At 44.0% G+C, this 15196-nt stretch overlaps 1 protein-coding gene across 1 annotated transcript in view; it reads left to right on the top strand.

Moving 5' to 3' along the window:
- The window catches only part of LOC103252630 (probable phospholipid-transporting ATPase IIB), a 57681-nt gene that overhangs the window by 31604 nt on the left and 10881 nt on the right, over positions 1-15196 (top strand). The window contains exons 7-11 of the mRNA XM_008051221.1: positions 840-984; positions 1244-1308; positions 3108-3263; positions 3468-3532; positions 9725-9833. Coding sequence (XP_008049412.1) covers positions 840-984; positions 1244-1308; positions 3108-3263; positions 3468-3532; positions 9725-9833 — 540 coding nt within the window. The remainder of the gene's footprint in view (positions 1-839; positions 985-1243; positions 1309-3107; positions 3264-3467; positions 3533-9724; positions 9834-15196) is intronic.

Here is a 15196-nt window from a genome sequence, read left to right as displayed (position 1 = left end):
CTGCAAGTAAATATATACTGTTGGTGGCTTTGTATCCCATGTAGTCTAAGAACCCAGGTTTCTGATAGCCTGTCCTTTATTCTGGGGGTCAATTCTGAGTAGGAAGTAGAGAGAACAGACTGCACATTTCTCAGGCAGTACTTTGGGAACCTGGGTTTTCTCCGCCAAGGTGGGGAGTTACAAGAATTGATAGTGATGCCTTGGCAAGGGTTATATGTGGTTGACGTTGCATATCACACCATGATCATTGACCATGTGCTGGGAAGTGAAGCCAAACCCACCTTAAGAAGAACACAGTCTCTATGGGGAAGTTTCTTTAGGGTGCCTGAAGAGTCACCTCAGAGGAAGGCCTAGGTCATCCCAGGCTCACAAACAAGGTGACTCCTCTGATGCTCAGGGTCCCGTCTGAGGCCACTGACCCTGGCCCCTCATCTAAGCTGCTCTCCACCCAGCACCCGTGGCCTTCAGTCTGTGGCCAGTGTGTTCTTTCCTAGCTGGGGTCTCCCCGTCCCTTTGCCCTGCATCCCCCATGGCTGTGAGCTCTGCCTGTCACCAGAGCCCCAGCACCAGGACAGGGTGTGCTGTAAATGGAGATAGAGTCTGAGCTGGCAGGCAGGAGCCAGGATGATACCCCTGCCAAGGCCACCACTTCCCTTCAGCACCAGGACAGGATGTGGCACGAATGGGGACGGAGGCTGGGCTGGCAGGCAGGACCCAGGACAACACTCATCCCTGGCAAAGCCGCTGCTTCCCTACCATGGTTCTGCGCTTCCCACATCCCATGAACTGAAAACGTGTGTTCTACAATGAGGCAGAATAACGTAGGCCTTCCCTTGCAGGTGTGCCTAAAGTACTACGAGCACGAATTTGTGGAGCTGGCCTGCCAGTGCCCCGCTGTGGTGTGCTGCCGCTGCTCGCCCACGCAGAAGGCTCGCATCGTAACACTGCTGCAGCAACACACAAGAAGACGCACCTGTGCCATTGGTGAGCATGCCCTGTGCAGGGCAAGGATGCACTGAGCCACCTGTCCATGGGTACAAAACGCCGCCTCCCTGTTAACAGGGACGCTTAAAGATACCTATATTCAGACCTTCATAGGCAAAGTTCTGCTCCCTGTCTAAAACTAGATGGGCTTCATCTACATTATTAGAAATTCCTAAAAACAACCTCTAGTGGGAAAAAAGAAAAACATATGACCATGGATAGATGGTATGTTTAATTTACAACTTTTCATGCTTCCCAGGTGATGGAGGAAATGATGTGAGCATGATTCAGGCAGCAGACTGTGGAATTGGGATTGAAGGAAAGGTAGGTTTGTCCTTCTGTCAGTACACACTGAGCACATCTGTGGTCTGCACACTCCCATCAACATGTATGTAGTCAGCACCTGGGCAGTAAATGTATGCCCATCAACACATATGTAGTCAGGACCTGGGCAGTCAGCACATTCCTGTCAACACATGTGAAGCACCTAGTGGCCAGCGCATTCCTATCAACATTTATGTGGTCAGCACCTGGCAGCCAGTGCACACCCATCAACATGTATGTAGTCAGCACCTGGCAGTCAGTGCATACCCATCAACACAATGTAGTCAGCATCTGGTGGTCCCATCAACACATGTAGTCAGGACGTGGGCAGTCAGCACTTGCATGTAGTCAGCACCTGGGTGATCTGCACATGTCCACCAACACATATGTAGTCCTGACGTGGGCAGTTAGCACATGCATGTAGTCAGCACCTGGGTAGTCTGCACATGTCCACTAACACATATGTTGGTCAGTGCATTTGCATCAACATGTATATAGTTAACACCTGGTGGTCAGCACACCCTATCAACAGATATGTAGTCAGGACCTGGTGTCCAGTGCACATCCATAAAAACATATGCAGTCAGCACCTGGCTGTCAGTGCATCCCATCAACATGTATGTAGTCAGCATCTGGTGGTGAGTGTACCCCATCAACACATAAGTAGTCAGGACCTGGACAGTCAGTGCACACCCATCAACATGAATATAGTCAGGACTTGGTGGTCAGCATACACCCATCTACATGTATATAGTCAGCTCCCGGTGTTCAGCACATTCCCATCAATATATATATGATCAGCACCTGGCAGTCAGTACACATATATAGTCAGCACCCGGTAGTCCACGCAAGCCTGTCATATATAGTCAGCACCTGGTGGTCTTTGTACACCTACCAATACATATATAGTCAGGACCTGGCAGTCAATGCATGCACTCAACTCACACTCAGTACACACTGAAGAGCCACCCCCTGAGTAAGAGGTGAATAGGTCAGCATCCTTGTCTCCCAGCCAGTGTATTCAATCTTTGTGAAACTCAGGTGATAGCCAAAGTATGTGGTGCTGGGCCATCAACAACACTGTTGTTTCTGGAGTGGCATGCAGGAAGCTGTCACTTCCAGCCACCTGTTCTCAGAGGTTCAATTCAGATGTCACCAGGTCCTCTTGCCAACTTTGCTGCACCTCCATGGTGCCTGCAGTGCACCTCGCCTGTGTCACATGATATCTCTGTTGGGGTGCCTTGTTTCTGGGTTTACCAGGCTGGGGTCTGCTTTTGTCTTCCATGCCAGCCTTCCTTGTGTTCCTATCTCTTTCTCCATAGTCACTGAAATAAAAACATACCCAGAAAACCAGCGCTTCTCAAGTTTGGCTTTTTCCTTGGCTTTCTTTTGTAATACCTTACAACAACTGTGTGAAACAGAAGTTGATTTTTTTTTTAATGTGAGAAAATGGAAGTTTAGAGGATTACCTTGAAAAAAATCCAAGATCAAGCAGTCTCCAGGCCAGCGCGTGCTGCATGTCTTCACCCAACACCTGTGATACCCACAGAATGCAGAAGCCAGTGCCTCTATAGTGCCTGGGACGTACCTTGGGCAGGTGTGGCAGCTCCTCCTGCCCTGTCACCCAGGCTGGGCCTGCGAACAAAGGCATTGTCTCCAGTGGTCAGCCAAAGCTTTCACAGCTGTGCACAGAGAACCTCCATCTTTTTTAGGTTTAGACTGAGTTCTAAAACCCGACTTTTGGGGCAGGATTTCCAGTGTCTGCAGGGATTTGAAAGGCACCTGTGCTTGTCTTTCAGGAGGGGAAGCAGGCCTCACTGGCAGCCGACTTCTCCATCACCCAGTTCAGGCATCTGGGCCGACTGCTCATGGTGCATGGGAGGAACAGCTACAAGAGGTCTGCAGCGCTTGGGCAGTTTGTCATGCACAGGGGCCTTATCATCTCCACCATGCAGGTACTGAAGCCTCTGGGCACAGGCCCCTGCACGGGGCATGGGAAGACTGTGACAGCAGTATCACAGCAGGGCACGGGTGCCTGGTTTTACTGGATCTGTATTTTGTTGAGCCATTAGTAGCAAGGCCCTCTAGAGGCCCAAATGCAGGACAGTATCAGGAGAATGGCAGTTGCTGCTTTGTGACCTGTGGTGTCTTCTCTCCAGGCTGTGTTCTCTTCAGTCTTCTACTTTGCATCTGTTCCTCTGTACCAGGGATTCCTCATGGTGGGGTAAGTGACAGTCCCTGTTTTACAGTACCTAGTGGCATTGCTGGAGAGAACTCTTGGAGAAACATGTAGAGAATATTGTTTCTCAGTCATTCTTTATACACTGTCTAGAACCAATAATCCTGATGTGAAAGAAAATATTTGACTTGGGTGAACTTCAGGATAGCACCTACAGGCTTGCTCCTCTTGAGATGGGTATCCATCTCAGTAGACTTTGTTTTCATAGGGAAGTCATAACATAGGTCAGGAGTATGTGAGTTCTGAGATTATTTGCCAGGGCCCGTGGCAAAAGGTGACAAAGCCAGGAGCAGGCTTGAGCAGCCACAGGTGGGCCCTCCCAAAGTTGCCCCTTGCTGTGCCTGGAGTATGGTCAGGCAAGGACAAAGAAAGAAAGCACTGGACATTTCTTTGAACTTGGACATGACATAGTGTGCACAGTGGCTCATGCCTATAATTCTAGCACTTTGGGAGGCCGAGGCTGGAGGATCACTTGAGGTCAGGAGTTCAAGACAGGCCTGGACAACACGACATGATACTGTCTCTACAGAAAATAAAAAACACACACACGCAATACAAAGATACCCACTCGGGCATCTTAGAAAGGATATCTCAGGTGTGGCTGGTGTGTAGTCTGTAATGAAAGTCATTTTCCTACCAAAGCTGCACAATGGCAACTTCTGAGAATGGAGTGGAGTTTCTCTTCCTCATCCTTCATGGTCTTGCCTAGAAGTGAAAATAAGGTAACTGCTTGTGTGGCAGTAGGTAAAGCTTCTTCCAGCTGCTCCCTTCCCCACCTTAGCAGAGCTCGTGCTCTCCTTGACCTGGGCCATCCCACATAGCCTCGAAAATGCCCTGATGGGATGGTCTGTCACATTGGTGCTCCCGGCCTAAACATGCATTCACCCTCTTTGTGTGTGAGAGATGAGAGGGAGACCCAGGCAGCTCAGGAGCTCATTTGAGGGAGGCAAAACCTAGGCCTGAGTGCATGCAGGTTGACTCCAGGTGCTGCTATGCTGACCACTCACGCAACCGCCTATCCCCAATGTATCCAGCCTTCCTCTGGGACCTCTTTCCCTGGAGTGTTGCTTACATACATCTGCATTCTAGATGCCATTTCACCTGACAGTGCCCGACTCCCATGAATTCCTAATATTTTAGCAAAATACAGGGAAGTGTCAGTCTGTGCCTGTGTTAAGTTTCCCTTAAACATGGGAGACCCCTTAAGTTACCTGCTTCCTAAGGCGAAGTCACCAGGGAATGTCCCCATCATTCCTGCAGCTGCAGCCTCCCAGGAGCACAGACTTGTCCCACTGCCATGTGCTGGCGCTGGCTCTCGGACTTCTGCTTTCCTTCTCTCTTTCTGGTCTTCAGGTTTTCTCTCTCCTCTGGCCTTGCACATGATGCTTCTTCCCTGGCCTGGAGCACTACCAGTTGTCCCTGTGGCCTTGCTTGTCCCGGAGTCCCCAGCTCCATGGTGTGCCTCTAGGCTGTGGTACTGTGTTGCAGGTTTGCGTCCTGCTCCCCGCAAGCCCCACGAGGACAGGCAAGTTCTCCTGGGTGCCACTGGCCACAGCTCCTCCTAGAGACATACTGTGACCTCCAACGAATCAGGCTGAGACATGCCTGGGCAGCGTGCTCACCCTCAGGGCCCACGAGAACACCTCTGGAGGCTCCATCTCAGCTGGAGTGGTATCACCCCAGAGACATCAGCAGCCACCTGGGCAGCACTCACTCTAGTGACACGCCACACAGGCATCCCGGGTGTGGATTTTCCTTGTGTGTGGATCTTCCTTGTATGCCTGTGAGTGACTCAGATGGAGAGACTGAGAGTTGCTTGTTATAGCAGTTCATGTCTTCACCAAGCTCTCTAGAGGGGGAGTGACATTCAGAGACAGTTCTCGGCTCCTGCAGGGACAGACCTGTGAGTCCCACAGAGGGCCTAGGGATTGCACGCCTCCAGCATAATAGGAAACAGGTTCATCCTCTAATCCTGTTGAGTGGAAAACAGGATAAGACACACATGCTTTATGCAGATACTGAATGAGAGGCAGTAGGAATGGCGATACCTTGGAGGAGGGAAACAACTCTAAAACAGTCAGAACCTTGACACCTTTGGCAGGCCAAGATTTCCTGGACACAAAATGTGGGACAAAGAAAAATACTGACAAGATGAACTTCATGAAAATTAAGTTTTTGCTCTTCTAAAGACAGTATTAATCAAATAAAAAGCCAGATGTGGAGGAAATGTTTTCAGTACATATATCTCACAACGTCATTCATTGTCAGGAAATACATGTTTAAACCACAGTGAGTCGGGAAGACTGTTGCCCCCGTCCCACTCCCACTGGTGTCAGCAGAGGGATGCCATGCTGGTCTGTGTTGCTGGTGGGAAGGTAGAATGTGATCTACTCCAAGAAACAGTTGTAAAATCTACCATACACCTACCAGACAGCCCAACAATCCTGCTTCTCAGTGTCTACCAGGAGAAATGAAAACACCCATATCTACACCTAGACTCCAACAGGGCCTTCACAGGTTTATGTTAAGCAAAGACTAGAAAAACCCAAGTGTTCATGAGCTGCTGGGTAGAAGAACACATCATGTTATATCCATACAGTGACCTGCCACTCAGCAGGACAGACAGAGCAGAGGACATGCATAGTGGTAGGGGGAGCTCAAACACACCATGCCCAGAGAAAGCAGCTAGACAAAAAGGGTTCATGCTACATGATCCCATGGATACGGGACTTGGTGTAAGTCCCATTTATACAGGATTCTTGCAGTAGCACCAGGAGGCAGGCCCCCCACCTGTCCCTGGGTCATGGGGGCCTTCCCTTCCTGGATAGGGCGTGCTCTATACCATGATCCTGGTGGAGGTTATGTAGCACTTGTCAGAACTCATCAGACTGCACAATGAAAGTTACACCTCGAGAGAGGGAATCTGTGAAAAGAGGGTGTAGTAATTTTATTGAAAAGGTTGAAAAGATAGAAAAATGGTATAAATAAAGACAAGAGTTCTCATCAGTACACTATACAAAAATAGTGACTGCATGTGATCCTTCCAGGCACTATCAGTGACTCACAGGCTGAATGACTGAGTGATCTTGTGCCTTTGTTACACGGGAACTTATTCTCACATCAGCAGGCATCACAAGGGGATGACCCCTCTGTCTTCCATAGTGCTGGCTCTTCGTGAATTATTTGGCCCTGTTAAGTTCCTAAATTCTAAGCGGAGTGGGAATTGTTTAAACAAAATTAACAAAAGTAATTACAGATTTGGAAGAAAGTATAACAGTGTTACACAGGTATAACCTGATAAAGAAATGAAAAGTTGTTTGTAGATAAAGTATTCTGAGCATGTAGATACTTAGTGTAAGATTTCTGCCCCTGAATAATCCACCAAGAAATCAGAAAACAGACTGAAGAGTTCCTTCGTTGAAGAGAATGTTTCACATAGAGTCCACAGTAGTTTAAAACATAGAGCAGCCTGCATTTAGTGACTGTGGAATCCCAGTCATATTAACACAGAACTAGCCTCTAGGTGTCCACATGTCACAAGGCTGCCACTAGATCATTTTTCCAACTCGAACACTTTTTTTATAGGAGAAAATTATTTTGAAAAAAGCAACCCTGTTTCACTCCCAGGAAGATGGATTACATATGTGCTTCCTGATTCCCTCTGCAAAGTACAAATAAAAACCCTGGATCACACATAGGAGAAGGCTCCAGAAGAGGGAGAGGCAAACCATACAGGACCCTCAGGCTCTGAGGAGTGGCCTGCTGTGAGCCCCCAGGGTTTCCACATTTGGATCTTATGAACCAGCAATCTGGAAATACCACTGGGCACAGAAATAAAAAGGCCCAACAAAAGCCTGCTCCTTTTCTCCTAAGGATCAGGAAGGGCCCAGGAAAACACACTTATAGACGATACTCATGCTACTCTAGTCAGATGCCAGGGGAAAGCTATGCCCACCCCCACCTGCTTGCACAGGCCGTGGAGAGTCAACAAAATTGGTTTAGTTTGTATATTCTGCCCTAGAAACTAAAATGACTTCTAACTTCTTTTAATAAAGCTTAATGAACTATGTTTTTCTGACCAAAGCCATAAGTTGTGATTTACAGCACTAAATGTTGATATTTTATATATTTCTACTACCTACAAGTGGGAGTTCAAAACTTAAATTAGCCAGAAGTTCCCAGTTCAACAAGGGGCAGCACCCTTCCCCACCAGAGCCGTGTCAGGACGCTTGAGAATGACCCAGAGTCTCCTACATGATACAGAATTTCCCAGTTCAGTCAGAAGTTGCTCACCATACCAGGAACCAGGAAGGCTTTAAAGGGAATGGAGAGGCCATGGGTAGAGGCTGACCCTGAAACGCCAGAGGTATTAGGATTCCCTGACTAGAGTGTGACACAGTTATGTCAGTGCTCTAATGAGCAGCAACAGATACACTGGGGACAAGTAAAAACCTGGAACATCTCAACAGAAAAATGGAAGACTCTAAGCAGAACCAAATGGAGGTTTTAGGAATGAAAAGTAACCAAAACAAAATTTGCCATGAACAGGCTCAACAACAGAATGGAGGGGACAGAGGAAGGACTCAGTAAACTGGAGAATAGAAAAATGGAAAGTACTCAATCTGAACAACAGAGGCGAGACCGAAAAAATGATCAGAGCCTCAGGGACATGCAAGAAGACAACACAGTTGCAGAAGGAGAGGAGGGACGCAGGGCTGAGAGAGTACTTGAAGTCATACTGGCTGAAAACTTCCCGAGTTGGGCAAAAGATGTAAACTTACAGATTTTTATGAGGTCAGCAAACCCCTAACAGAGCAAATTCAAAGAAATCCGTGCCAAGGCACATCATAATCAAAGTGACAAAAACCAAAGACAAAGAGATACCTTGAGAGCAGCCAGAGAGCACAATCATGCTGGGGAACAACTCAGCCGCTGGTTCCTCCCCAGAACTGGCTGTTGGAAGGAGCCATGTGCTGTGAGGGAAGCGTCGCACAGACTGACAGCCTTTGGATAATGAAGAGGAGACACTTGCAAGGCACATGTCCACAGTGCATGAGGAATTTCAAAATCAGCCATCAAAAGCCCATCGACTAGGAAATGAACACAGATGCAAAGAGGTGGTCCACTCAGGGACGTGTGAGGAGATCTCCATGTCGTTGGCCATCAGGGCAGGTTAAACACCATGAAGAGCCACTGCAAGCCTGCCAGAAGGGCAGACAGGTAGACGGTGATGAAGGGCCATGGACAATGTCCCTTGGCATTATGATGTAGATGTAAATCCTGCAGCCTGGGAAGTGTTTTAGCAATTTCTCAGAAAACTGAACCTACTACTACTGTGTGACTTAGCCCCTCTGCTCCTGGGCACACTACCCTAGCTGGCACTTCTGCCCAGAATAAATGAATTCTCACCAAAAATCTGCAATGAATGTTTATAGCAGTTTTATTTGTAATAAAAATTGGCACTAACCAGATGTGTTTTAATGAATGAATAATAGTTAAACTGGCTCATCCATACACCACGAAATACTCAACAGCATAGAAAAAGGAACTACTGACCTGGCAACAGCCTAGGTGAATCCCCAGGGAGTTGTGCAGAGTAGAAAGAGCCAGTCCCCAAAGGCTACCTTCTGTATAATTCCATTTTTACAGCATTCTTGAATAACAAAATATAGAGATGCAGAACACTCTATATTTAGTTATTCTGGGAGGATGGGGTGGAAGGGAAATGGTTGAGGCCATGAAGGGCCGCAGATGAGACCTTCATGTGACAGGTGTTCTGTAGTGATGTGTCGGTGTGCGTTCTGGTGGTGAGATTCTATATTTTTTAAAGATGTCACCAGTGAGCAAAACTGGATAAAGGACATCTCTCTGTTGTTCCTGACAACTAACTGCATGTGAGTCTGTGATGATCACAGCTTTAAAGATGTAATAAAATTTTTTTTTAAGTTTTTACTATCTATAGTCATTGTGGCATATAGAACATATTATTGTACTATGGGATAAATACTCAGTTTTCAGACATAATCCTACTTGGTTGCCAACATATTTTTTTGGTTTTTGTGGAGTATTTTTTGTTTGTTTTTTTCTTGACACTTTGACCTCTTATCTTAGAGATATGTTCATAGTCATATTGTCAAAGTTTCTCAGATTGATTTAACTTTCTTCTTGGTTTTTAAGGTATGCAACTATATACACCATGTTCCCAGTGTTCTCTTTAGTGCTGGATCAAGATGTGAAGCCAGAGGTGGCGATGCTTTATCCAGAGCTATACAAGGACCTCACCAAGGTAGGGGCCAAGGCAGGCCGTCCATGCACACAGTCAGCACACACCCCTGGCATTTTATAAGAGTGAGAAAATAGGTCAGTTGTGAGGCATTCCAAGGCTTTTGTGTGTGTGTCTTCCAATTATTTTTGGCATTTTTCCTTTGAGTTAAATTTCAAAAGAGGGAAAATATCCCAAGGGAAAAACTTAACAAATATTTACAATAAGTTTCTAATATCATACATAAAATTAGAATTTTAAAAGATGCAGTAAACTATTTGTGGAACTTTTATGAATTTTGCAAATAGATGACTGAGCTTCCCAAATGTCTGAGAAGAGCTCATTTTGTAATTTGTGAATAAAGGATGCATGTTAGCTGTGGTTTCACCTGGGTAGCATTGTTGCGCCACTGTGGGCCCAGCTTCCTGTTCATTTGCACAGAATGTAGCATTCTCAAACTAGAAATCTGTGATTCATAGAAATCTCTTTCTAGTTGTGGATTTCAGAATTCTGTCTGATAAATGACCAACGACACGTTTCTTTCCCTAAGACCTTTAACTATTCTTGCAGTGATACTACTAAGGCAGAATATCCACCCCCAGAAATTTTCATTAACCCCTCAAACTACACAAAAGATTCCTTCACTTGACTTAAATTTTTGCTCAGTTAAGATTAAAATATTCCTAGCCGGGCTCGGTGGCTTAGCCTGTAATCCCGTGCCTTGGGAGGCTGAGGTGAGTGGATTGCCTGAGCCTACGGGTTCGAACCACCTGGGCAACTTGGCGAGACCTCATCTCTACAATAAATCAAAAAATTAGCCAGGCGTGGTAGTGTGCACCTGTAGTTCTAGCTACTTGGAAGGCTGAGGCGAAAGGATCGCTGGAGCCCAGCAGGTCGAGGTTGCAGTGGCTGGGAGTGGCCACTGCACTCCAGTCTGGGCGACAGAGTGAGACTCCAACTCAAAAAAAAAAAAAGATTAAAATATTCCTAAAGGAGGTTTGAGTTTATCATTTTTATTTTATGAAAGCATAGAAAATACTAGAACACAGGGCAAAAGAAAGAAAGCTTTTCTCTTTAGATACAAATCATGGTGGCTTCAGAATTTCCCACAAGCCTAGCTTTTTCTGAGCCAACACTGAGAACAAAACCCACTAGCCCTCAATTCTATTTAGGTTTATAATTGATAATCTAGAATAATCAACTCAGATTTTTAAAGCTATATCTGTTTGGCATAGTGAAGAAAGAGTTGGATTAGTCATTAAAGGAACCAGTGATTGGACTAGCCCACCACTGACTGACTGACAGACAGTTATCCAGCTAACCACTAACTAGCTGGACAGATGCTGGGGTAGTCAAGTTAACTTGGATTTTATGGTGTTATTGTAAGGATTTGATGAAATAAAGATGTTAGGTTTCTTTGAAAAAATCAAAATGCCCATTACTTTTTTATAATCAGGACAAATAAATCTAGTTCACCAATGTAGTATAAAATAAAATATAGCTATCAGGCATTATTATCTTGATGGTACTATCTTTGTGACTACTGGGAGATATTATCCCAAATTACATGTATTGTAACCAGAAGAAAGACTGGTTTTGTATCCTAAGGAGATGAAATCATTGTGCTAAAAGTACAGGAGGGTAGGATCAAAGATCCAAAATCACAGGAAGCTGGGAGCTTTGTATTTCATTTCCAGAGACTAAAATACTGCTACCTTACAAACATAAGGGAAACAAGCTTCTCCTGTAAGGATATAAGCCTAGATGAGCTACCCTTAACCCTAGGAAATTGGTATCCAAGCAAAGTGAAGGGCACTGTAGGACTTGTCACCCCTGGCTGGCCCTGCAAGACCCTCAGGTTAAGAGAAACTTGTCAGTGAGACCATAACACCAAGGCCACCTTCACCAGCTGCTGGAGGTGAGGCTGTAGTATGTTTACTGTTTGCAAGGATTTGGACTGTACCTACCAGCATCTTTTTTTATGAATACCTAAATCACTCTAGTTATGAGATGTTTCTGGCTCACGAGTGTCTAACAAGGGAGCTGGTTATCTCTATCGCCATGGAATCTGTAAGTGATCAATTTACACATGAGGGTATGTTGTGTTCAACTCTGAGTTGTATCTTGTTAAGTGTTGCATTTCCATTTGGTTAAGGTGATCAACAATTGAGAATATTTCAGTATCCTAAAGTCAGGACACCATTCCTACATTTCCTTGACAAGAACAGTCACTCATTTTCCCTAAGCTCCTTTTCTTCAAGGTCCAAAAATCTTTACTTTTTATCTGTGTAGTATCCATTTGTTTAAAAGTCTAATACATTTCAAATCCTTTGAAAATAAAGTCACACTAAAGTAGTGAGCTACTGAAGTTGGTAAATCAATTTAGTTGTTTCAGTGCTTGCTTCAGCAGCATGTATACTAAAATGTAGTTATTTTTTTTCTCATTGAAGCTAGAGAACTGTTGTACACTTCCTGTTGCTTCTGAACACTGGCCAGGTAGTCTACCAGCAGCACCTTGTATCATCCTCTAATAATTGGCGCAGCTAGAGCCTGCCACGTCAGTGGTATCCACCAGTATGGAAGGTGCAAGGGGCTTGTGGAGGCTCAGGCTACAGCCCTGCTCTTAGCGAGCGGCGTCTTCGTCAAGAAAGGAAGATGTGAGTCGTGGGGAGTGAGAGTTAGTCAGGGGCCTGGGACAGCAGCATAAAGTAAATCGCGGACTGAATGTGAGGCCTTGTCCAATGAGTCTGTTAGCCGGTAGGTCTTGAATCACAAATCGAAGGTCACAGAAATCCATAAAATATCTTCAGAGAGAAGCAGGGCACACACCCCTGCACAACAGAGAGGAAAGTGCCAGACTCTAAATTGAAAGATCCTGTTTTTAATGTGTTTTGACAACCAGTCTTTTTACTCTAAAAGATGCATTATAAATCTGACTGATCATTCTAATGAGATCAGCCAATCCTGAATGTAAACATTTTTTGCTGTTGTTTCTGTGACCTGAACCATACTTGGACATAGTTTAAGTTCAGCAAATATTTTATTAATGAACAAGGCAGTGAATGAGTCCATTAAACTAAGAGGCAAGACTTTATTCTTTTTCCTAAAACTAGATAATTCTTTTTCCCTATAGACTAAAGTGGTATATTTGTAACAATAATATTTTGTTGTTCCTCTTTTGAAACTGAAGTTCTGCTTTGAATTATTAAATTTTACTCATGATGAGTTTAGTCACTTAATTTTCTGGATACTGCCAGTAAGACAAGAAACTGACATGATCATGGCACTCTAACTTTGCAGGTGTCTTTATTTATCTTGAGTAGTCTGTGACCTTTTAGAAAGCTACTTTAGTCTGAGATCCAGGGATCAGGATAAGTAAGTAACCTGTGTTCAACTGAGCCAGTTTATGTGGTCCTGAAATATCTCAAACGATGGCTGTGAACTTAGTTACCAATTCATAGTCTTATCTTACTAGCTAACTACAGAGACTTTTGGTTTGTAGTTATGCTAATTATAAAGACATCAAGAAGGTAATATCATAATCTTCCATAAAAATCCTTGAAATCATTAGGCTTTGAACTATTAGGATTATTTCATAATTTTTTTTATTTTCTGTAGAATATTCTCAAAATTATTTTATGAATGAAATATATATTAGTATCCTTATAATTTTTAAAAATAATACTGAATAAGGTAATAAGGAATTTAAAACACAGAGATTAGAAAGGAGTAAATAAAAATTTCTGTTTGCAGATGCTATAATAGTCTATGTAGAAAGTTCCAAGGAATACAGACACACACACACACATACACACCCGCCAGGTACAGTGGCCAACACCTGTAATTCTAGCACCATGGGAGGCTGAAGTGGGAAGATCACTTGAGGCCAAGAGTTCAAGTCCAGCCTGAGGAACATAGCAAGACTCCATCTCTACAAATAATAATAATAATAATCAGCCGGGCATGGTAGCACACACCTATATTTCCAGCTACTCGGGAGGCTGAGGCAGAAGGATCACTTGAGCCAGGGAGTTCAAGGCTACAATGAGTAGTGATTGCACCACTGTACTCTAGCCAAGGTGACAGAGTGAGACCCTGACACACATACATACACACGCACACACACACACCCTCCTAAACCAGTAAATTTAATAAAGTTTCAAGATACAAGGAAAACATTTTTAAAATCATTTATAATTCTCTGTACTAGCAATGAATAATTGAGTTGAAAAATAAAAGCACCATTTATAATACAAAAAATAAAACACTGAAAGTTATAACTTTAACAAGATATGCGCAGGTTCTATTCTGTGTACTGAAAAGTAGAAAACACCAGTGAGAAAAATGTTAAAAGGATCAGGAGACTGTGTTGTTGAATATTAGTGAGCTGATTCTAAAATTCATATAGAAAGGCAAGGGAACTAGAACTACCAAACAATTTAGAGAAAGAGAAAAGTTGAGAGACATGCCACCCACCTGTAAATCAAAAATCAATTAGGCAATGTTTATCAGCAAAGGGTAGACACAGAGATCAGTAAAACAGAACAGAGAGTCCAGAAATAGACTCAAGTGTGTCAGATGATCTTCAACAGACATGAAAAGGAGTCGGGTGGGGAGGGCTGTGTCAACAAGTGATGCTGTGGTTACCCCCAGCAGCATAGGGCCTCAGATGCTCCTCACACACATGTGAAAATTCACCCCCATAGACCTCCAACCTGGTTATAAAGCCATTTGCCTTCTAGAGGAAAACACTGGGAAAATGTACTTGACCTTGCCTTAGGAGAAGAGTGTTTAGACGGGAGGTCAAAAGCATGATTCATAAGTGAAAAAAATGATAAATGATAATTTAAAAATTTTGCTCAGTAAATATTCTTGTTTTTAAAAATGAAAAAAATCCCCAGACTGGGAAGAAATGTTTGCAAGTCACGTTTCTGACAAAGGACTTGTATCCATAATATATAAAGATCCCTCAAAATTAAATAAGAAAACAACCTGATTTTTTTAAATGGGTAAAAGAGATTGGCACCATACCAAAGAGGATGTACAGATAGCAAAGTGCATATGAAAAATGCTCAACATTATTTTTCATTAGGGAACTGCAAAGTAAAACAATAATGAGATCCCACTGCATACCTGTAAGTATTAGAATGGCCAGATCTAAAACATTGGCAAAACCAAAAACTGTGAGGATATAGAGCAACACTCATTGCTGGTGGGAATGCAGAATGGAGCAGCCATTTTGAAAACAGTTTGGAAAGTTTCTTAAAGTTAAACATACGTTTACCCTATGCCCCAGGAATCCTATTCCTAGATATTTACCCAAGAGAAATGAAAACTTATGTTCACACAAAATCCTGTACACGTTCACGGCATTTTGTCATAATTGC

The sequence above is a fragment of the Carlito syrichta genome, unplaced genomic scaffold (assembly GCF_000164805.1).
Source record: "Carlito syrichta isolate Samal-C Ts95f unplaced genomic scaffold, Tarsius_syrichta-2.0.1 Scaffold169141, whole genome shotgun sequence".
NCBI classification, from domain to species: Eukaryota; Metazoa; Chordata; class Mammalia; order Primates; family Tarsiidae; genus Carlito; species Carlito syrichta.
This window is presented reverse-complemented; position numbering and strand designations above follow the sequence as displayed.